General features: G+C 45.8%; 1 protein-coding gene and 1 long non-coding RNA gene across 5 annotated transcripts in view; one reads left to right on the top strand and one right to left on the bottom strand.

Moving 5' to 3' along the window:
• Positions 1-1,133, bottom strand: part of LOC143443722 (uncharacterized) — a 35,582-nt gene extending 34,449 nt beyond the window's left edge. The window contains exon 1 of the long non-coding RNA XR_013112939.1: positions 607-1,133. This is a non-coding gene — a long non-coding RNA (uncharacterized LOC143443722). The remainder of the gene's footprint in view (positions 1-606) is intronic.
• A 68-nt stretch (positions 1,134-1,201) lies between these two features.
• Positions 1,202-21,615, top strand: Mgst3 (microsomal glutathione S-transferase 3). 4 transcript variants are annotated; one of them, XM_076941548.1, is made up of 7 exons: positions 1,276-1,340; positions 10,231-10,272; positions 15,480-15,603; positions 16,589-16,662; positions 18,475-18,532; positions 19,988-20,060; positions 21,367-21,615. In XM_076941548.1, the coding sequence occupies exons 3-7, from the start codon at positions 15,487-15,489 to the stop codon at positions 21,501-21,503; spliced, it is 459 nt and encodes a 152-aa protein (XP_076797663.1). In that variant the 5' UTR covers positions 1,276-1,340; positions 10,231-10,272; positions 15,480-15,486; the 3' UTR covers positions 21,504-21,615. The 4 variants fall into 4 exon arrangements, with proteins under 4 accessions (XP_034368971.1, XP_034368972.1, XP_076797663.1 ...); XM_034513080.2 differs by lacking the exon at positions 10,231-10,272 and having other exon boundaries at positions 1,202-1,340; XM_034513081.2 differs by lacking the exon at positions 10,231-10,272 and having other exon boundaries at positions 1,258-1,331.
• Positions 21,616-21,844: the final 229 nt, after the last annotated feature.

Here is a 21,844-nt window from a genome sequence, read left to right as displayed (position 1 = left end):
GAAAGAAAGGATATGTAAGCTGTGGTAAAGATCTGAAAAATCTTTAAAACTGTACTCATTAAAATTTCAGTGACTGTGGGGGAGTGGTGGAAACTTTCAGCAAAGCAAGCTGGCTTTAATATCCTTACTAGTTATTGATGTATTTGAACAGATATCTTGTACCTATCACTCAAATCATTTCAGACAGTGCACATCTGCCACTAGTCTCCACGAACTCAAGACAAAGAACGTCATCAGATAGTAGCAGAGGCCTTACTCCAGGCTTTGCTATAATCTGCACACACACACCCAGGCTTTGCTATAATGATGACCCCCCCCCCCCCGACATACATGAAAGGGAACTTGATTTATGACTTTCCTTCGTTCTGTTACTAGAAGTTCATAAAATACCAGTTGGAACATGGTATTTGGGCAACCTGGATTTGTGTCCTCCACCATGGTCACTCATATTTGGCTACAGAATAAACATATTCCCTTGTGTTTGTGAGGAAGGAGGGAGGGGAGGGTCTTTAAAAGGTATGCACTGTCTGACCTAGATTCTCAGAGACGCGGAGGGAAAAAAAGTAACTTCGGTGCTTTCTGCGACGGTTTTAAAGCAGAACTTACAGAAATTAGCAGTCAAGGTCTACCTCTGCTCAGTAGGTCCTATCCAAGGCTCTCCTGGAGGCCGCCGCGAGGTGGCACAAGAGGGTTCGCCTGTGCTCTTTGTTAGGGCTGCGGGGTCCGGGGAGAAACACCTGAGCGAGTCAAACCACAGGAGCCCGCCTGTGGGGCTTGGGGAAGCGAGAATGGGTGCGGTGCACAGTGTGGGCAGAGCTGCGGTACGTGCCAACCGTGTTGGCTAAGGGAGCTCCCATAGTCTCAAATGCCCCCTCCCCAGGTGAGAACAAAGGTGAGACACGCGCCTTGCTCCCCCGCCCACCTTACGCTCTCCAAAAAACTACTATTTTCTGCGCACGCGCAGCGAGATGAGTTACGGTGGCCTGATGGGGCGAATTACTAACCCGTTACTGTTCCTTCAGCTCCAACCAAGCAGAACAAATCTCTAGGACCAATTTAGGACTGCAGTCACGAAAAAGATACTTGTGGAGGAGAGCAAATATATAGACTGGGGAGCCGGAAAAGTAAATATGCGGACTATCCGGAACAGGGAGAAAATGCAATCACGCTTAAGAGACAGCGAGAACCGCCAAAGCCAGAGGCGGTCCCGGGGGCGGTCCCGGGGGCGTGGCCGCGCGCTGCCCAGGGCGAAGTAGGGCGGGTCCTACGGGACAACTAGAGCCGCACCCAGGCAGTGCTGCGCTGCTCAGGTCTGCGTTAGTCGCTGCAAGGTGAGCCGGGTAAGTGTTGGCACCTGCGAACTGCAGGAGCTTTAGCTTCGCTGAGGTACCTGAATGCCTTCACACGTACAACCGGTATCTCAACCACTTGGAACGGAATTAGGGTCTCTCTCCAACCTCCCTTCCTTATCGGTCGATTTGAGCTCTGCATTTCTACCCACTTGGCCCTCTGCCCGCCCTGCATGCTCCCTCTGATGGTATAGCTTAGGAGCTTCTTGGGGAGGCCCCTACCAGGCTATCTCTAACTCAGGGAGATTCTCAAGGTCAGCTCATCCTCAGTTCTTTATTGCCCCCCCCCCCCCCGCGCTTCCTTAACGCCAGTTGTGTAAAGACCCGGGGCTCCTTCTTTCGGCCTTCCGGAGACCACCTGACCTTACTCACTGCAGCTGTAGTACAGAGAAAGGAGCCCCGAGCTCTGAAGTGGGAACTGGTCATTCGGACCTGACCTAACACAGGTTTCATAAGTGGCGTGCATGGCGTGCAAGCTTCGCTCCTGCTATGGGTGTCTTGTTGCTAGGATCCTTCGGGAGGGTCTCAGAGGGAATTGCGTTTGTTTTCTTCTCGCTTAGTAGAAATATTTGCATTGATACCTGAACATGGGCCACTTTCTTACTTCTGTCCTAATAGCAAGAGACTTCTTGGAAAGGGTGGGTGGGATCTTCATTCATCTCTTCCTTGCCTGTGTGCAAGTGTCCCTTCTTATCTTGTGTCCCTACAGGGAGACCCAGAACCACAGGGGTGGGGCACCTGCAGGGTGGTGGAGGGGAGTACAGACTGAGTCACTCCCGAGGTTGTGGTTTCTGCTAATTCTTTGCTTGGGAGGCACCAGTTTACAAGTAGCCTAGAGTACAAGTGAGTGCGGAAAAGGAAGTAGAGGAAAAGCAGAGACAGATGGTCAGATGGGTAGGAAAGGAACACTGCGGGTTGGGACTTGAATCCCTTAACTAGGGAAAGGAGATACCCCAGAGAGCAACGTGCACTCTGCTCTGCTGCCTGTGCTGGTGGCTTAGGTGTGGCCTTGCAGTGTCTGCTGCAGATTTTAAGGTTGTAGCAGAAGCCAGGGCTTGGGGGGCGGGGTGGGGGGCGGAGGGAAGGGGGTTGACATCTGTAGGGCACCTGCAGACTGCACTTTCCAGGAAGCAGCCAAGGTTATTGGTCAGGGTTACAGGCATGTTTTATTTCAGTGTATCAATAATGAGAGTATATTGTCTGAGTCAGGGGATCCAGAATGTTTATTCTCACAGGAGCTAAATTTATCTAAGGAGTTAAATAAAACTAACATCTGAAATCCAAACATGTGCTTTCACCCTGGGAAGTACATTCTGCTCAGCTTCTTCCTGACACAATGTTACAGAAATAGAAAACTCTTGTCAAGTGATTCTTTTTTTCTTTAACCAGTGTTACTATATATAAAATGACAGTGATAGTGTGGCCAGCCATAGAAACTGCACTCCTGGGGCTTCCTCAGACTAAGGAACAAAATCTTGCTTGGATGCAGAGGCCTGCAACGGGGGTCCTAGCACCAGAGCACCTGGGACAGGAGCATGGTAATTCAAAGCCAGCCTGGGCCATTTATTGAGACCTTGTTAAAGGCAGAGGTCCCCTCACTTAGATTCCTTCCTGCTTTCATAGAGTTCTGGAGGAAACAATCTGAAAATGAACTCCTTCATAGGGAGACACAGAAAACACACACATGCACAGAGTGTGTTTATCCAAAGAGACGCTGAAAAGCCCCTGGACCAGTCAGGAGTGAGTGGATGTCAGATGAACCTGTCAAAAGTAATTTAACACCGACTGAACGTTTAGCTGATTTTAAACCTATGATTTAAACTTAAAGGTTTTTTTTTAATTTTAAAAATCTAAACCTATGATTTAGTCATTCTCTATGTTTAAATATATCTCTTTAGAATATGCTGCTGTTATTTTTGCAGCTAAAGTGTGTGTGTGTGTGTGTGTTATATATGATGTACACATGCACATGAATGCCTGTAAGTACATGTGCATGTCCATACATACGAAGATGTCTTCCTTAGTCATTCTCCGCCTCAGTTTTGAGACTCTCACTGAATCTTACTAATTCAGCTAGCCTGGCTAGCCTGAAATTGCCCAGGATCCTCCTCTCTCTACTTGCTGAGCACTGGGGTTGCCCCACTGGGCTTTTTTTTTTTTTTTTTTTTTTTTTCATGGATGCAGAGAGCTGAAAGCAGCTACCCATGCCTTTTTTGGCAAGCAGTTTTGCTGACCGAGCCATCTCCTCAGCCCTCGCAGCTGAGGTTACTGATCCTGCTTTCGAGTCTACTGTCCTCTGGAATAAGAAAAAAAACTTGGTGTTATTGTCAGGTTTCCCTGTGGAAGATTAGCTCTCTCACAGAGTCCACACGCCTGTCTGTGGCAAGAAATGCAGCAACTGGAGCAAGAACATCACATTGTTTTCCAGATGAATTGAGAGTCACGGGGCCCTTGTCGCACTTTGAGTTCTTTCTAGACTGATCAGCCCGACATCCGGAATGTGAATTCTAAAACTTTGGTGCGATGGCCCACTTTTTTGTTATTCTTTTGAAACAGCGTCTTCACAAGCCTCGGATTCTCAATCCACCTGCCTCCGTGTCCCACATACTGAGACTCTAAGCATGTGCCATGCACAGCACCTGGATTTTTCTCTTTTTAAGTAAACAATACTTTTTATTTCTCCAGCTTAAGAAATACAAATGGAGACGTGGGCTGTGTCTCAGCAGTTAAGAGCACTTGCTGCTTTTCCAGAGGACCAGAGTTCCATCTCAGTAACCACGTCACCAGCTTACAACTGCCTGTAACTCTAGCTCCAGGAGATCTGACACCTTCTTCTGGCCTTTACAGACACACACACACACACACACACACAACACACACACACACACACACAGCATACATTCATACATTTCTGGCCTTTTCAGACACAAACATATACACATAAGTAATAAATAAAGAATGGCAGGTTTGAGAGAGAGAGAGAGAGAGAGAGAGAGAGAGAGAGAGAGAGAGAGAAATGCAAATGATTATGCCAAAGCATGCTTCTAAGTCCCAAGTCCCTAGAAGCATGGGAGGGTCAAGCCAGATGGAAGCTAGCAGCCTAGGTGGCTCCCTCAGTTAACAACTAGTATCTTCCCAGGGATCTAGCATCTGCTAAGAATTATAACTCTAAGCTGTCTTTATTTCTTATGATGGAAAATCCAAGTAGTATTAGTGTGACTCATTCAAGACTTTTTTCCTCTTCTGGAAGTCATAGCTTCCCTGCCCTGTAACGTTACGCTCCTGTGCAATGTCAGCTAGTGTGTAGGTTTGTGGGAATCACGACGCAGTAATGAAGAGCCAGCTTCAGGACCGCCCAGCCAAGCTGTGTGCCGGGAGACTGGAGGATGTGTTCTTCATTCACCTCCTCTCCTCATACTGCCATACAGGAACATGAAAATGTTCTTTTCTGGATCTTTTCCAAGATTTTTTTCCCCCTCTTTCCAATTAGAAACATCACAGTCTGTAATCAGGCCCAGGCTTGGAGCTAATTATTAGTTCTAGTTTCTTATTAATATTTTATGCTCAGAAGAGGGTCAGATGTTGGCAAACTTGCTCTTCGGCTTGGTTCAGAGATGGGCGATCAAGGCCTAAAGTGTGGAGTCCAGAAGTACACTGCCAGGGAGTGTGGGAATCTAGGCTTTACTCTGGGGGTAGCTGTGTGCTTTGAAGGACATTACTTAATCCCTCTAATACTTAATTCCCTCACCTGCAGAGGTAGTAGTTCATGGTAGAGGTGCTGTGAGGATTTAAATGAGTTAATATTGAATTGCTAAGAACAGGGTTTAATCCATACTAGATAAAGATTACAAATAGTAGACTTTTTCCTGCTCTTCCTCTGGGCTCTGTAACTACCCTTCAGTCACACTGGCCTCCTTTCTCTGCCATGTGAGCACTGACCTGCCTGCCTGCAGGCTTCTAACTTGCTGTTTTCTTACCTGTGTTCTCTGTCACACATTACCATGATACCCTTCGTGGCTTCCAGCCCAGTCTTTCCCCCTCCTCCATGTGTGTACTGTACCCTCACACCCTGAGAGTGCATTCTGCAGGTTCGGAACTCTGTTCTCCATCTTGATAACCATTGCAGCCCGGAACATGGGGTGTTATGTGGTATTTGTAATAAGCCTGAAAGGGGAAAGAGTCACTCTTGAGAGAGTGGGAGGCATAGAAGCATTCCTCTGGGTAAAATGTTTTGTCCTGAACTGAATTTATCAAATTGGCTTCATCTGATAAATGTTTTGGTGTCTCTTTCCTCTGTCTGTATTCCATGATATCTCTCCTTTTTCATCTAAGGCAGTTGCATTGGAAGCAAGATGTGAGATGTGTCTAGAGTCCTGTGACCTGGAAGGCTCAGCTCTAGACTATCTAGTGTGACCCAAGGATTCAAAGTCAGGTGTCAGGGTATCCCAGCCCATGGAATTTTAAGCATAGAGAGTCTCTTTAAGAAACCTAACATCATACCTACAGGAAAACCTGGAAGTTAGTCTAACAAATCCAATGTCCTTGAATTCCTGTGGTGCAGGATTGCCATTTCTTCCCAAAGAAGAGTATTGGCATTCAAGCATGTGTGCTTAGGGTCTTGCCACATAGAAGCTGAACTCTGAAGAATGAAAGAGAAGTCGTTTTCTGTCCTGGCCTTGACCGGCACAACAGTGCAAGCTTGTCCCACAGCACCATTCATTTGGCTTCCAGCTTCCTTGGTCCGTCCCTTCCCAGCCTCCACCAACCCAGTAACATATTTAACAATTGTTTTCAGTAGGGACAATTCCCCACAGTGTTGGAATTAAAACACCCATCTGAGGCCTGAATGTGGCTGAGCTATGCCTACTTAACTCGAGAGCTGAATGTGTTTAAAGGTGAGAGGCTTCCATCTTCCCAACATGACTCATTTCCAGACCTGCTGCCAGTACATGGGTGAGGCTGAAGACTGAGGTCCTGAGAAGGACCCACTATGTCCTGCCAGCTATAGCTGGCCTCGCTGAAATTAACAAGCTAGCAGTCCATACATCAGGCCCCTTCTGTTCAGCCAGCTTCCTAGCTGCAGGTCTTGGAGAAATAACTACTGAACCTGCATCACCAGTGGGTTACATGGATTCAGCATCTATTCCTTTTCTTAAGTGTCTTTACGTTAGTGGTGACTGACTGTGGTACCCTACACCCCTAGTCACAGCAGGCAGGAGGCAGAGGCAGGAGGATTTGAGCAGTGCTTATTTGAAGATTTTAACAAACAAGCTTTGATGTGTTTGTTGTAGAAGTAAACTAGAACTGCCATTATGGAACTCTGGGATGAACACAGAGAAATGCCATGGCTCTCTGGCTCTTCATCCTGGAGATAGAGTTACCTGGGTGTTGCTTCCCCTAACTTCCTACTTTCCCCACCAGGCTTCTCCTGGGCTTGGGAGAATCAGTTAGAAGTGGTCTCCTCTAGGAATTCTGCTGGCATACTCTCCAGGGAACATCACTGTTCTGGTACTCCAGTTTCCATCAACCCTGTCTCTGATTCCTCCTTTCAGCCTTACCGCACTGGGGCAGAATTCCATCAGTTATCACTGAAAGTCCTGCTCCTTTGTGGAAACATCCAAAGGCCTGAATCGGAGCTGGATAGATGTTAGGGGAAGCTTTAAGTGAGTAAACTGAGCCTCCAGAGTTTGCTGAGCCATCTGGTATGTGGGACTTGAAGAGACCTCCATTCTATATGATCAAGCCAACCCTTTAAATGACCATCCCTGTGTCACCATCATTAAATCATTGGGGTCTTGCCAATAATTGGACTGATAGCACAGCCAACCAAGTAAGGGTTGCTATGAGACTTGGAGGGAATGGTGGCTTTGCTGAGCTAAGGATAAGATACTTAGTCATGGTCACTTTCCTGTTTGTATTAACATAAATCACCAGCTAAAACTTTGCAAAAGAGCGACATCACGAACTGAAGTAGAAGTTGCTGTTTGTCCAGCCTGAGTTTTGTTTACTTAAAGTCAAAGAGAGATCTGTCAATTAGGAAAATCAAAGGAAGGTTTTGTGTAACTTGGTGACTCAGGAGTGATAAATTCTTTGGGACAAATGCCTATATCCATAACTCCTGGCTTTTGCTCTACTTATGCAATGCTGATTGTTCTCTCGGGCATTTCACTGGACGGCCAAGAGGACTTGAGTACACAGTGAAAGGGAATGGTGCACCAGATGCGTTCACTTGACTGTAGGCTTGCCCAGAACCCTTCTCAGAACTGAAAGAACTATGCCCCAGTGAGATATTAGGCCAGCAGTGATGGAAGCAGGAAACAGAGACAGGGTTGATCAAAACTGTAGTACTAGAATTGTGATATTCCCAGGAGAATCTGTCAGCAGAATTCCTAAAAGAGAGCACCTGAGCCAGAGAGCCTAAGGCCCCATGCTGCTGCCTCCTATCCTAGAACAGAGTGAATCCTGGAGGTGAAACCAACAATACCACATTTTAAGCCTAGATTTTATGGCTCTTAGCCTGAGGGTATGGATAGTGTCTGTGCCATACCTACAGTCCGCTGGTGTCTGCTAACTAGCTACACTGTACAGCCATTGCTTTGAGGGTTGTTATAACCCCATCCCTATAGACTGCAAGGGTTGGTTACCAGAGTACCCTCATTCTCCTAGAAACCCACCATGACCTGGGCCTTTTTTTTTTTTTTTTTTTTTTTTTTTTTTGGAGGGGACTACAAGATACTTTATTAAGGGCTAGAGAGATGGCTCAATGGTTAAGAGCACTGAATGCTCTTCCAGAGGTCCTCAGTTCAACCCCCAGCAACCACATGGTGGCTCATAACCAACCACCTGTAATGGGATCTGATGCCCTCTTCTGGTGTGTCTGAAGACATCTACAGTGTACTCATATACATTAAATAAATAATTTTTTTAAAAAAAGATACTTTATTAAACATTAAAAACTAGCTATACATGTACATATATATATATATATATATATATATATATATATATATATATATATAGTTGCTATGGTTTGAACATATCAAAATAATTAGATTTATAACATAGCTGCAACAGGGGCATCTATAAAACCTCCTATAGCATCATATGTAATGGTAAAGAATGGAATGCTTCCACTATGCATCGGGAACAAGACAATCATGTCCACTTTTACCTATTCTATTCAACATTGTATTGGTTCTAGCTAGGGTCATTCACCAAGATGAAAATAACAGCAGTGATTAAAAACAAAACAAAACAAAGAATCCCTATTGGTAAGGAAGCAACAATTCATTCTCAATAGCAGATCCTGGGTGTAAAATAGTCTAAAGACCCAGGAGGCTGGTATTTTGTATACGCTTAGCTTCAAACATGTAGGGTTGGATCCCGGTGCCATGAAAATGTAAGGTGGAACCAAAGAGCCTCCGTCTAACTGCAGCCTCCCCTGGGCTGCTATCTTTTCCCTTTGCTCCTGAAACAGAAGCAAGGTGCGGCTGTACTGCTCAGGGCATAAGCTCTGCCAAGGATTGTTCCTTATTGCTGCCCAGTTGTTTAGTTCATGTTAAGCCACACCTGAAAAGATGGAATTGGTCCTGTGGTGTGTGCCAGCTCTGGTGTAACTGAAAGGTTTAGCCTCAGCTCAGCCTACAGCCACCACCATGATCTAGAGATGCCCACAGGCAGTGAAGGGTTCCAGGACCATCCAATAGAAAGCATTGTATAGATCACCAAGACAGGGGTTTGCTTCTACAATCATCACCACCACCTACAAATTTCCTTTTTCCCCCTAAAACAAGTGTTTTAAAATTTCATTCGCCTGCATGTGTGCCGGTACACCATATGGGTGCTTGGTGCCTGTGGAAGCCAGAAGAAGGCATTGAATTCCCTGACTCTGGAGTTATATAGACAGCTGTGAGCTGCCATGTGGGTGCTGGGAATTGAACCCACGTCCTCTAAAAAAGCAGCCAGTTGTCTTAATCATTGACCCATCTCTCCAGCCCCTAAACAAGTTTTTTTCAATTACTTTTTTTTTTTTAACTGTCCAGTTGTTGCCCCCTAACCAAGTTTTTAAAACGTGATCTCTGGACAGTAATCTAGACACATCTGGTAACTTTTGAAAGTTGCATTCACAGGCCCCACTGGAGCCCTTCTGAATCAGAAACTCTGGGAGTGGGCGTGTCTTAACACACCCTCTAGGAGAAGACTGAGAAGCAACACTCATTTGAGTTTCTGTATTTGTGCACCTGACTATTAAGAAGCACAAATGGGAGGCTTGTATCTTGTGCTCTCTGGGTTCCTGTTACGGTAGCCAGTTGGTCTGTGGGAAACACAGTTACAAGCATTCATTGCAGAGCTGCTGTGTCCAGACCATGAAGACCGAGTCCAGGAAAAAGCTCGCAAACTCAACAACCTTATCTCAGTGGGTCCATAAAAGAGCTGCAGGTATGTGATCAAAAGATGTGTCCAGCCCACATGAGTGCTCATAACATAGGGGACTTGTATATCAGTTATCAGCTCCTCAGGCCTGGCCCTGTAAGCTATCTGCTGCCTTTGGATTCCTAACAACCCAGGGTGTGGCTGAGGCTGCCTGGGTGTGGATTCTGAACTGAGCTACCTTCCCTTTCTCCATGCACCCTGACCTAGAGGCCACCTTCTAAGGACTGAGAATATCCATCTCTTTTTCCTAGAGTCTCAGAAAATAAGAACTTAGCCAATGATAAAGTATTTTTGAACCTTGACTGAATTAAGCCGATCCGATCCTTAAAGGCTAAGGATCGTTTTTTACTCCTTGGATCTAAGTTGTTAGCAACTGTAATGCAGACCTCTGTGTTCTAGATTCTTCTTTCCTATGTAATTTGTCATCCCATTTCTTCCATGGTTTCAGCAGATGCTTTGGAGGGAAGAAAAGCAGAATTAAATAGCGTAGGTGAGCATTACCGGTTACTATATAAGGTGATGAGTCTCTTTGCATGTGTGTGTGTGTGTGTGTGTGTGTGTGTGTGTGTGTGTGTGTGTGTGTGTGGTGGGGCAGATGGTGGGCAGTTGTGAAAGCCACCAGAGCTGCTGTTACGTACTCTGTAAGCACCTGCAAATACCATGAGTAGTCCTAGCCACGAGGAATGCCAAACCACAGAGAGTCAGAGGCTGCTCTCATTGTCTCCTCTGAGTGCAGATTAGGCATACAGAATAGGACTCCTCATTGGAAGGGGTATGTGGACTTGTCAGAAGGGCTCTTTCACCTTTCTGAAAGGCAGCATTCCAGGCTTTGTCCCTATATCTGTTCACAAGTGTTCAAGGCTCCTAAAAGAGCCCCTACAGGGAGAAGAGGACTCTCCGTAATAGAGGATCACACGGTCTCTACAAACCGCCCATGCTAACATCCGATAACCCTTCCCTCTACAAACCGCCCATGCTAATATCCGATAACCCTTCCCCACCTTTAGTTAATTCTCTGCCTTTTCTGCTGAACCATTTCACCAGGCTCCCCCCTCAATGGAAATGGAATCACATCATCTTCCCAACCCCCACTTTCCTCCCTCTGGCCCCTCCTAGCTACTCTCCCTCCCTCAAGCTGATAGCCTCTTTGGCTTTATTACTGTTACATGCATATGCGTGAATGTATGTGTATGCACAAATGCATATAAATACAATCTTCTGACTGCATTTTTATTGTGCGAATATGGTTTCAGCGCTGACCACTTTGCATTCAGCAACCAGTAAAGGGGCTCATCCCTGGGAGAGGCTACTTCCAGCTGTCATTAGTGGCCTGAAGTTCTCTGCCTAGAGGTGGCACCCTGTGAAATTTCCTCCTTCCATTAAAACATGTCCACTGATGTTGCCCCTGCAGCCATTTCTAGAAGAGACTGTTTCACTGCAGACTTGCTGGTATACATGCTCTTAACAATCTTTCCATCATGTCCCCAGAGCCGTAGGTTCAGGAGCTGAGATATAAATCTATCAGTTTCAGCTGTATCCCCACAATCTCTGCATTGTGTCCAGCTGTGGTTTTCTGTAAGGAGAAGCTCCTTTACTGAGAGGTGGTGGCTACACTTACCTGTGGGCAGGAGGATATGAGTTAGTACGTATAAAGAATTATGTTGGTTTTCAAGGCAATCTTACTAGCTCTGGATTATTGACTAGGTTTCCAGTGCCAGGCATGATACCTTCCTGTCAAATTGGCCTTAAATCCAATTAGATAACTGTTGATTGCCACCAAGCCATGAGTCACGCTGACTGCTCCTCTATGCATATCTGCCAGGCTGATTATTGTCATGGTTCATAGGGATTGCAACTGGGTGGGGCCGTTTAATTGCTCCCTGCCCTTTGCAGCTTGAATAGAATTTTTCTGGAACCAGGAAAGCTGGAGTGCAGGAAAAGGACTTTCAGGTCAGATCCAGCCTTGAACCAGCCAAGTCCAGTTGTCCTACAGGTCACCAGCACCTCTTGATGCTGAGTCTCGCTTACCCCGACCCAGGTTCATCCTAGTCACATCGGCTTCACGAACTGAGGAGAGGGACTCTCACCAGGTGTGAACACCCAGCAGACTGCAGTTCTTCTCTGAAGGAGGAGCCTGGCAGACACGTTCCTTTCTAGTTGTAGATTGCAGAACAGTGGCTTTGGAAATGGCTCTCACATGCAGTAGATATCCACCCAAAGATCGCTTCTCCTGGCTGCCGCCTGGCTGCTCTTAAATATCAGAAAAACAGGGGTCAGCAGCTAAGGCCCATTCTGGTGTTTTGCCGAACTAGAGTGTTTTTATGAATTCTAAAACCTGACCTGGTCCTAGCTCTGCCCTCATCCGCTTGAGCCTCCAGACACACAAACTGACCTACGTGTAGCTCTGACAGCCTTGGAGGCAGCTTCACTTTCAATGGCCTGTTTGGCTCCAGTGGTTTTAACTTCAAGGATAGCAAGTAGGTTTGATCACTTTCTATTTTCACAGAGGTGTTCAGAATTCACACTGTATTTTTGCTACATAATTAATACCACAGCCTCTCCCATGTATTGACTTTATAACTTGGGAAGAGAAGGAAGGAGAAGAAACTTGGAGAATATCCAGGCTTTCTTCTCTGAAGCTGGGCAGGTGTAGCTTCTCACCTAGAGACACCTTGTGCTGAGTCATAGAGACAGTCTGGCCTGTAGTATGTTTGGTCCCTCTGAAGGACAAGTGAGCAGGGCAGGGTGATTAAAAAAAGATCATAAAAGGGGGAAAATGGTGAGAATTGATCACTGTGTGCCCTGGTGGGATGGTGACAGACCTGAGGGGCTTAGAATCCTAATGATATTTTTCTAAGCCAGGAGAAGTGTATTTTTTAATGTATTTATTTTTATGTACATGGGTATTTTGCCTGCATGTATGTCTGTGAGCTACATGAGTGTAGTGCCCTTGGAAGCTAGATAGAAGTAGTTACTGAATTCCCCTGGGAGTGGAGTTGTGAGCCACCATGTGGGTGCTGGCAATCAAACTTGGGGTAGCAGCCAGTGCTCTCAACCGCTGAGCCATCTCTCTACTCCTGAGAAACATATTTTTTTAAAAACCCAAGCAACTTGCTCACCCTCCAAATTTCCTATCAAGAGAGAAACTGTGGCTCCACTGTAGACAGGACTGAAAGAGGCCATGGGAGCCAGACAAATCGGAGTTAAATCCTACCCATGATACTTCCGGCCTTAGACACTGGGTGCGGCACATGAGCTCTGGGTGTTCCTCTGCTGGTAGGGGTACTGGAATCATGTCCTTTTGTTTTTAAGGATCACTAGAAGTATTCTGCAGCAGGACAACACCCTGAGCTGGCTGTTGGGGACATGAAAGCTAGACACCCATCAGAGACAGACTATTTCTTTTAGTGGGTATGTGGATGTGTGGGGTGGGTGTATTTGCATACACATTCATGTGGAAACCGTAAGACAACCTGGGTTGTTGTTGCTCCTCAGGAGGAACCCATCTGTCTTTTGAGACAGCGTCTCTCACTGATACCCAGAGCTCACCATTCAGGCTATGCTGGCTGTCCTGCAAGCTTCTGCAATCTCCCTGTCTTCAAAGCAGTAGGAATACAAGACCGTGGGTGCCATCTTACCTGACTCTTTTGCGTGGGTGCTAGGGATTGAACTCAGGTCCTCATAGTTGCTCAGCAAGCATTTTACCAATGAAGCTATCTCTCCAGCCCTTAAAGGCAAAGTACATGTCAGCCTTGAACTTCTGATCTTCCAACCTCATCCTCTTAAGCATTTGCCTATCAGTATGTGCTTTTACAACCAGCATGAGGTCACACAGGAGCTCCTGGCGTGGGACAGTCTTGCATATGGTAGTCAGTCACTTCAGTAGCTGCCCTTTCTGTCAGCCTGCTCTGAACCCTTAGCTCACAGAGGTTAGTGGACAGCTCAGTGAGCTCTGAGATGCTTAAAGCCTCTTCCACCTGCTAAGTTTTGTTCTCTCTGGTGCCCAGCCTAAGTCTTTGCCTTGAGACAGGAGCTTGAATGCTGAACACTGCAAGATGAGCCAGGATTAGCTTTTTCTCAAAGCTGTTTCTCCTGTGTGGTCAGAAAAAAATGAAAAGAATTGTATCTTGAAACCACATAGCTACCACCCCAATCTGCAGTTAACGTTTGTTCAGCTTGTATTCCCAACTCTTTATGCATTCCAAAATAAGTTGCAGACGTCAGAACTCTTTGCGGGGCTTGTGATGATTTGATGGGCAGCCTGGGTTCTCGGAAGCCTGCCAGACTGTGTGTCTTGTCCACACCATTGGCTCAGGGGCCGTGCTTTGATGTCAGAGCTTCTCCACAGTAGCTTCTAGAACTGTCCCAGCATGTGGCCAGGATCAAGGTGGAAGGGTGGTGACAAGGTCCTGACCTCGCAGTCATCCTCTCCAGAAGCCACTGTTGCAGATGCTACTTTGTTAAAGTGTATCATGTTAAATTCTTCCCAATGCAAATTTTAGTGGCCATTACAAAGTACAATGACCACTGCAATGATGCAGGTGAAGTGTTGTAAATGGATGTTGAACCAAAGAGAATATACAGCTAGTTATAGTAGCACACACTTGTAATCTCAATACTTGGGAGGCTGAGGCAGAATGGTTGCTGTGATCTTAAGGCTCCTCTGGATTCTATATTGAGTATACATACATACATACATACATACACACACACACACACACACACACACACACATTATGCCAACTTAGACTACCCAGAGAAGCTCTGTCTCAAAACCTTCAATTAAGTAGCCATAAGATGACTCAGTGGGTAAAGGTGCCAGCTGCCAAGGTTCATGACTGGAGTCCAGCTCCCGGGGTCCACATGGTGGTAGGAGAGAAGAGACTCCTACAGATTGTTCTGTCACCTTCATGTGCATGCGGCTATATGTGCATGGGTGTGGGTGTGTGCACACACAAGATAAATAAGAAATAAGGAAGTAAAAGCTGTTCTCAAAACTGAAAGGAAAGGATGGAGGAAGGAAACAAGGTGAAGGAAGGAAGAGGGAAGGAAGAAAGGACATGTATGATTTGATACTTCCCTGAGACCATACTGCAGACTGGAGTAATTTTTAACTCTGTTGTCTAATACACAGTAGTATTTCCAATGACCTCTTAGAAACATCTTTCTCCTTTTTAAATTTGGCAGAGTGTATGTGTGTCATAGACATGTATATATGGTATGTGCACGTGTGATATATGTGTATGTGTGATACATGCATGTGTGTGCACTTGTGTGTGTGCAGGTGCTCTTAACCTGCACATGCTCATACGGAGGCCAGAGGTTAACTCTGAGGGTTTTTTTTTTACCTCTCTCAATCTCTACCTTCTTTTTTGAGGCATGTTCTGTCGATAAGTCCAAAGCTCACCATTTTATTAAAGCTGGCCAGCTAGTGAGCTCCAAGAATCCACTTGTCTTTATCCCCAACACACCCCAGCACAGTAGGGGCTAAGGATCCAGAGTCAGGTCCTCCTGTTTGTGCAGCAAACAGTTTACCTGTTTACCTGTTTACAGTTTACTGAGCTGTCTTCCCAGCCCTGAAATGTCTTTGTGATTGATCTGTGTGCATCTGCTGGTCATGAGGCACTGTGTACCTTAGGCTGCACGATACCCACAGCATGAGGTTAGTTTCCCACTGTGTTCTACCTTCTTCCACAGAGCCAAGATGGCTGTCCTCTCTAAGGAATATGGTTTTGTGCTTCTCACTGGTGCTGCCAGCTTTGTGATGGTGCTCCACCTAGCCATCAACGTGGGTAAAGCCCGCAAGAAGTACAAGGTAGAGGTAAGTAGGCTCACGAACAGGTGCCTCTGTGGGCTTCCCGAGGCCACCAGCTTATACAAGGCTTGTTTTCAGTCCTGGAGAGAGAGCTGAGTTGTTGGTGGTGGCAGGTGGTGGCAGATTTTGGACAATGCCCATTAGGATTTTGTTCCTAAGAGGCTGGAATGTAGTTTGCACTTTGTTAGACTTTGGCTCCTCTGTGGAAAGACCAGACCTACTGGGATTAAAAGTCCATTTTTGTCTAGAGCCATTTGCCAGGGACACTGCTGTTTTCTAAAAAGGGTGAAACAGCAGTATTGCTTCCTAGTTTGCCAGTTTTAAAAGGATGTCTTAAGTTGATTTTCCTGATTCCTAAATAGAGGCGATGCTGAGCTTAACCTGAGTTTAGCCAGTAGCTGCAGAAAGGAAGTCTGTTAAATACTTCCTTTAGTTCTGGCTGAACTAGAAGGAGAACTTCTAAAGTTCTCCCTGGTGAGCAATTAGATGTCTGCTTGCGTTTAGCATCTTGTAATTAGACTCCCTCGGTGGAAGTTCTTTTCAAGTGTTCATATCTGGCTGCCTCTCTTTTTATTCTAATGGACACTTGCAATAAAAGTCTCACTCACTCAATTATCTGTTCCCTGTTAAAAGAGATCTTAAAGGGATGTGGTGTGTGGTGACTCTTGGGAATCATCCATTTCTCTATGGTGTCTCTGTGATCATCTACAGTCCACCATTGATTTATGACATCAATGAGAAACACTGGCTGGGCAGAAGCCACTCCTGTCTCTTTTGTAACCACAACATAGTCACAGGTTCTCACTACCTTATACGGTTAGCAACGCCAAACCTGCTGCTGAGAACTGAAAACGTCATCACTATAGAGACTTCAGAGTGGCAGCCAGGCGCTCTTCCATCAGGGGGATGGTAGAAGGTGCTTTGGGATGTCTCTGTTTCCATGTTAGTTAATTCTCAACACTTATGCTCTGCTTGGCTTTTGCTTCCACAGTACCCTGTCATGTACAGCACAGATCCTGAGAATGGGCATATGTTCAACTGCATTCAGCGAGCCCACCAGAACACGTGAGTGTCATGCTGACAGACGGCAAAGATGTCCATCACTTCAGCCCCCAGTCTCTGAATTTTCCCAGTGATAGCATGACAATCATGGGTACCTTGTTTTTAAAAGTATCATTAAAACATTGAGGGGTGTGGGGGCAAGATGGCTCAGAAAATTAAGGGTTTTTTTTTGCCAAACCTGATCATCAAAATTTGATCCCTGGGGCCCACATGGCAAGAAGAAAGAACCAAGTGTAACTTACACATGTGAGCCAGGGCGTTGGTACACACACATATGTTCGCTCATATACACAAATAAAAATAAACTTAAGTTACCATGTGAACAGATTTGAATTTTGAATAAAACTAAGTATTTTTAGTATTTTTAGGAAAAAGTTCATAGCCAAGCTGTGGTGGTACACACCTTAAATCCTAGCATTCAGGAGGCAGAGGCAGGCATATATCTCTGTGAGTTTGAGGCCAGCCTGGTCTACAGAGTGAGTTCCAGGACAGCCAGGGCTATACAAAAAAAAAAAAAAAAAAAAAAAACCCTGTCTTGAAAACCAAAACAACTTCTAACTAATCTTTTCAGAAATGTCTTTTCCTGTGACTGTGATAAAATGACCTAAGAGAGAAAGGCTTCTTCTGGCTCACAGTTCAAGGGCCAGTGTATCATAGTGGGGAACTCAGGGTAGAAAACTCGAGGTGACAGGAGCCTGAAGCAGGCGACAAGTGGTTCCATGGCATCCAGTCAAGAAGCAGAGAGTGGTAAAGGCCTGCTGCTGCTTGGCTCCTTTGCCTTACACAGTTCACGTCCCAGCCAGGGATTGGTGCCATCCATGGTGGGCAGTTCTTTCTACTTCAGTTAACAAACACAATCCGAATAATCTTCCTTGGGCATGCCCGTCCTCCAGGTGAGTCCAGATGCTGGTTGACAATTAGCAGCCATCACAATGTCTTTAACCCGCTGCAGTGTTTGCAGGTCCCATCTAACTAATTGCATTCATTCACACACACACACACACACACACACACACACACACACGCACACACACACGCACCTGACAGAAAACTAAGTAGAGGAAAGATTTATCTTGACTCATGATTAAAAGAAAGTAGTCCATGATGTCAGGTATAATGACCAGACTCGTATTGGTGAGGACAGACTTGCAGCTGGTCACAAAGGCAGACAGGAAACAGAGTCCTCTGCTGAGCTGTGTCCCTCAAAGCCCACCCTTAGGGGCCTATACCTGCCAGTCAGGCCCCAATCTAAACAGATCCCACAACCTCCACAAACAATGCCACTAAGTGGAGACAGGCATCTGAATGCATGGGCCTGTGGGACATTCAGACTGTGCTTCCATTAGGAGACCTTTTCCAATCTCAGACCTTCCTCATGAGTTTATTGGATGTGAAGTTCTTTTACTCTCAACTAGAGCAAAAGTAGGTGGGTCCTGGAAAGCAGACATCTCCGTTCAGTGTTTGTACTTGAGCTTCTAACCTTCCAGCAAGAAGGTAGAGTTCCTTATAGTCCTTAAAGTTCTGAACAGACAGACATCCAGGAGGAAACTCTTTTTGTTGGGTTTTTGGGGGGAGGAAGAGAGGGGGCGCTGTTGTTGTTGTTGTTGTTGTTGTTGTTGTTGTTGTTGTTGTTTTTCAAGACAGGGTTTCTCTACATAGCTTTGCCTGTCCTGGAACTCACTCTGTAGACCAGGCTGACCTCAAACCCACAGAGATCCACCTGCCTCTACCTCCCTAGGTATAGGGATTAAACGCTTAAGCCACCACCACCAGGCTTGAGAACAGTTTTTCAAAGTTACTTTCTGTCCATTCCAGGTTGGAGGTGTACCCTCCCTTCCTGTTTTTCCTAACCGTGGGAGGTGTTTACCACCCGGTAAGTTTCTTCTGGGGCTGTTCATCCATTTAGACGTGGTTTCCTGAGCTATCCTGGGCACAGGGAGAAGGAAAGGAACACTGAATGAGGAGCCTTGGTGTCAACCAGCACATATTTAAAAGGATTTTATTTACTGACTTATTATGAGGTTTGCATTAAAGGAGACAGTATTTCATCTAGTTTTTTCAGACTGAGGAAAAGCCTGTTAGACACTGTTTAACTTTCACTAAGCCACAGAGCATGGAACTTTGAACCCTAGTCTATTTCTGAAAGGTTTGTATCCACAGGGGCTGGATTTTACTTTCCTCACTTGTCTTGTATGAACAAAACAGGCAGACGCCTGGATTATTCAGCCTTTCCTTTAATTGGGGTCATAAGTAAATTATTTGGTATGTTAGATAGTGGTGAGTACCCAGTAGCAAACTGTTGGGAGGCGGGACAGGCACATGGGGCTCAGAGATTATGAGTAGTGTGGCCAGGGCTCAGGGCTTTTACTGAGGTGACAGTTAAGCAAACTCATAAGAGGTGAGGAAGAAGGAACTGTAGGTCTGTAGCACCTGCCATCGAGAAGGCATGGAGTCATTAGTCACCTGAGGTTATGGCAGTGAACGGGACAGGTGGTCACCAGTACACTAAAGACAGCCCCAAAACATTGTCCCAGAATTGCTAGTAATTACACAGCACTATAGAAGAACGGCCTGGCGGAGACTAAGCTTAAACAGAGAGTAACTGGGGCTTTGTCGATCGCTGAACTTCATCCTCCCATGGATACTTCTCATCCAGAGTCAATTCAAGCAGAATTCTCTCTTAGCAGCCAGCACCACCCATAGCACTGCCAGATTGGAAAGGACTTGGGAAGGTCACGTGATCACCCTACCCCCAACCTTTGTTCCCTCTTACTCTGTCCGGCCAGTGGGGTTACTCAGGATGAAACAAAGGGACGGGTGTGTCACCCTTTTCCCTCTGAGTACACAAATCCAGAGGTTTGCTACACATTTTTCTCACCTTTTCTCATCGAGCTCCACCCCTACTGTGTGCAGGCTGCAGCACTGGCTGTATCCAGGCATTGTCACTGCAGACAGTGCAGCCCAGCAGCTGTTCAGTCAGTGTGGGACCCAGGGTCCCATTTCAGATATCAGTTTCCTCTTCTGACTCACCCTGGAACCCTGAGGCCTGCCTGCCCTTGACCTGAGCTCAGAATCAGTTCTCCCAATTGCCCTGAGCAGGAAGTTCCTTCCAGCTAAGGAAAGCTAGGACTCACCTCGAAGTTTGAGCATGCCACTGTAGACAACTACAGGTCTTCAACTTTCCTGACTGAAACCCCAGTGTTTCCTAACTCTGTGAGAAATACCTTACCAAATACATGAAATTACCATTGGCCAACACAAGTGTAGTCAGCTGCAGGCTTTAATTCTGTTTCTTCGATGCAAACACTGAACTGTCCTTTTATCTTAGCGCATAGCTTCTGGCCTGGGCCTGGCCTGGATTATTGGGCGAGTTCTTTATGCATATGGCTACTACACAGGAGGTAAGTACATGTTGACATCCGCCAAGGAAGTAACATTTTAGATTTATTTTCTTTAACATGTATTGTGTACTTGTGTGCATGGGCCCACAGAGGGCAGACAGAAGGTGTTACTCCCCTGGAGCTGCATTTACAGATGGTTGCAAGCTACCTAACATGGGTGCTGATGACTAAATTCTGGTCCTCTGCAAGAACAGCAAGTGTGCCTAACCGCTGAGCCATCTTTTCTGCCCCTAAAACAAATTTTATTTCTTTTTTATTTTTTATTTTATTTTATTTTATTTGAGACATGGTTTTTCTCTGTAGCCCTGGCTGCCCTGGAACTCACTCCATAGACCAGGCTGTCCTCGAACTCATAGAGATATGCCAGCCTCTACCTCAGGAATCACCGCCCATTCTGATTTCGAGGGCAGCCTGGTCTACAGAGTGAGTTCCAGGACAGCCAGGACTACACACACACAAAAAAAAAAAACCTGTCTCGAAAAAAACAAAACAAAAAAGAATCACCACCCAGCCAAATTTTAAATAGTATTTCTGTATTTTAACTCTTGGTTGGGATTTAAAAGTGGAAGAAGAGATAGAGCCAGAGAGATGGCTTGACTGTTCAGATGATTGACAGCTCTTCTGGAGGATCCAGGTTTGGTTCCCAGGACCCACATAGCAACAGTTCACAACAGTATATAACTTCAGCTCTAGGGGATCCATACAGGTGTTGTACAGGCTCATATGCAGACAAAATACCCATATTCATAAAATATAAAACTTAAAGTGAGGTAGTGGCTTAATAATTAATATGGAAGGTCTGTTCTTTTTCTTCTTACTACCCTTAGAAGGTAACAGACCTTTGAGCATTTTCCAAGTGCCAGTTGCTTGTCTGGGAACTTTACGTACGCTATGCAAGCTCACAGCAATTCCACATACAGCTAACAGCCTGTTTTACAGATGAGGAGAGACAGCCTTAGAAATATTAAGGGGCTAACCAGAGCTACCAGGAATCAAACCAAGGTGCTACACTGGCAGAACCTGACCACCGCTGGGGTAAATGGCCAGCAGAGAGGAAAAGGCTATGCGTCACTCCGGAGGCAAACGCTCCCAGTAGGCCGAAGACAGAGTTGAGTTACTTACAGAGCTCTCCATGGACTAGGCAATGCCATTGTAGAATTACTTTGCACATGGCTTCTAGCATACCAGTGACCCTAGGCTAGAGTTGGTCAACCTCCCAAGAACAGACAGTTGAATATACCACCTCAGATGCTAGAGCAGAATGGCTTGTGCATGTTCTGGTAACTTCTGCTGTCTTGTTTTTCAGACCCTAGCAAGCGGTACCGAGGAGCTGTGAGCTCTCTTGCCCTCTTTGCCTTGATGGGCACAACTGTGTGCTCTGCTTTCCAGCATCTCGGCTGGATTAGACCTGGCTTAGGCCATGGGTCCAAATCCTGCCACTGAGGAATAGGAGGCCTTTCAACTCTCACTCACCTTGAACGACTTACCCTTATCTCCAGTTCCACCATTTTTTAAATATAATAAAAACTTATCTGGCGTCAGCCTCGTACCTAAACCTCCTGACTACATCTCTTCCTGAGACTCTTGCTGAAATAAGGATGTCATCTGCCCATTAAGAGCAAAGCTGGGAGTGTCCCTCCTCATGTAGTCTGTGAAACTGAGGTAAAGTCTGATTATGGTGATGAGGGTGGGTTAAGAGCCTTAGCTCTGGTTCAAATGTAGCACTGCTTGATGCTAATAATTAACAGTATGGGTTTTAAAAAATCTATTGACAGCCGGGCAGT

The sequence above is a fragment of the Arvicanthis niloticus genome, chromosome 10, assembly GCF_011762505.2.
Source record: "Arvicanthis niloticus isolate mArvNil1 chromosome 10, mArvNil1.pat.X, whole genome shotgun sequence".
Classification (NCBI taxonomy): Eukaryota; Metazoa; Chordata; class Mammalia; order Rodentia; family Muridae; genus Arvicanthis; species Arvicanthis niloticus.
Note: the sequence above shows the minus strand (reverse complement) of the source record. Positions and strands in the feature narration are given on the sequence as shown.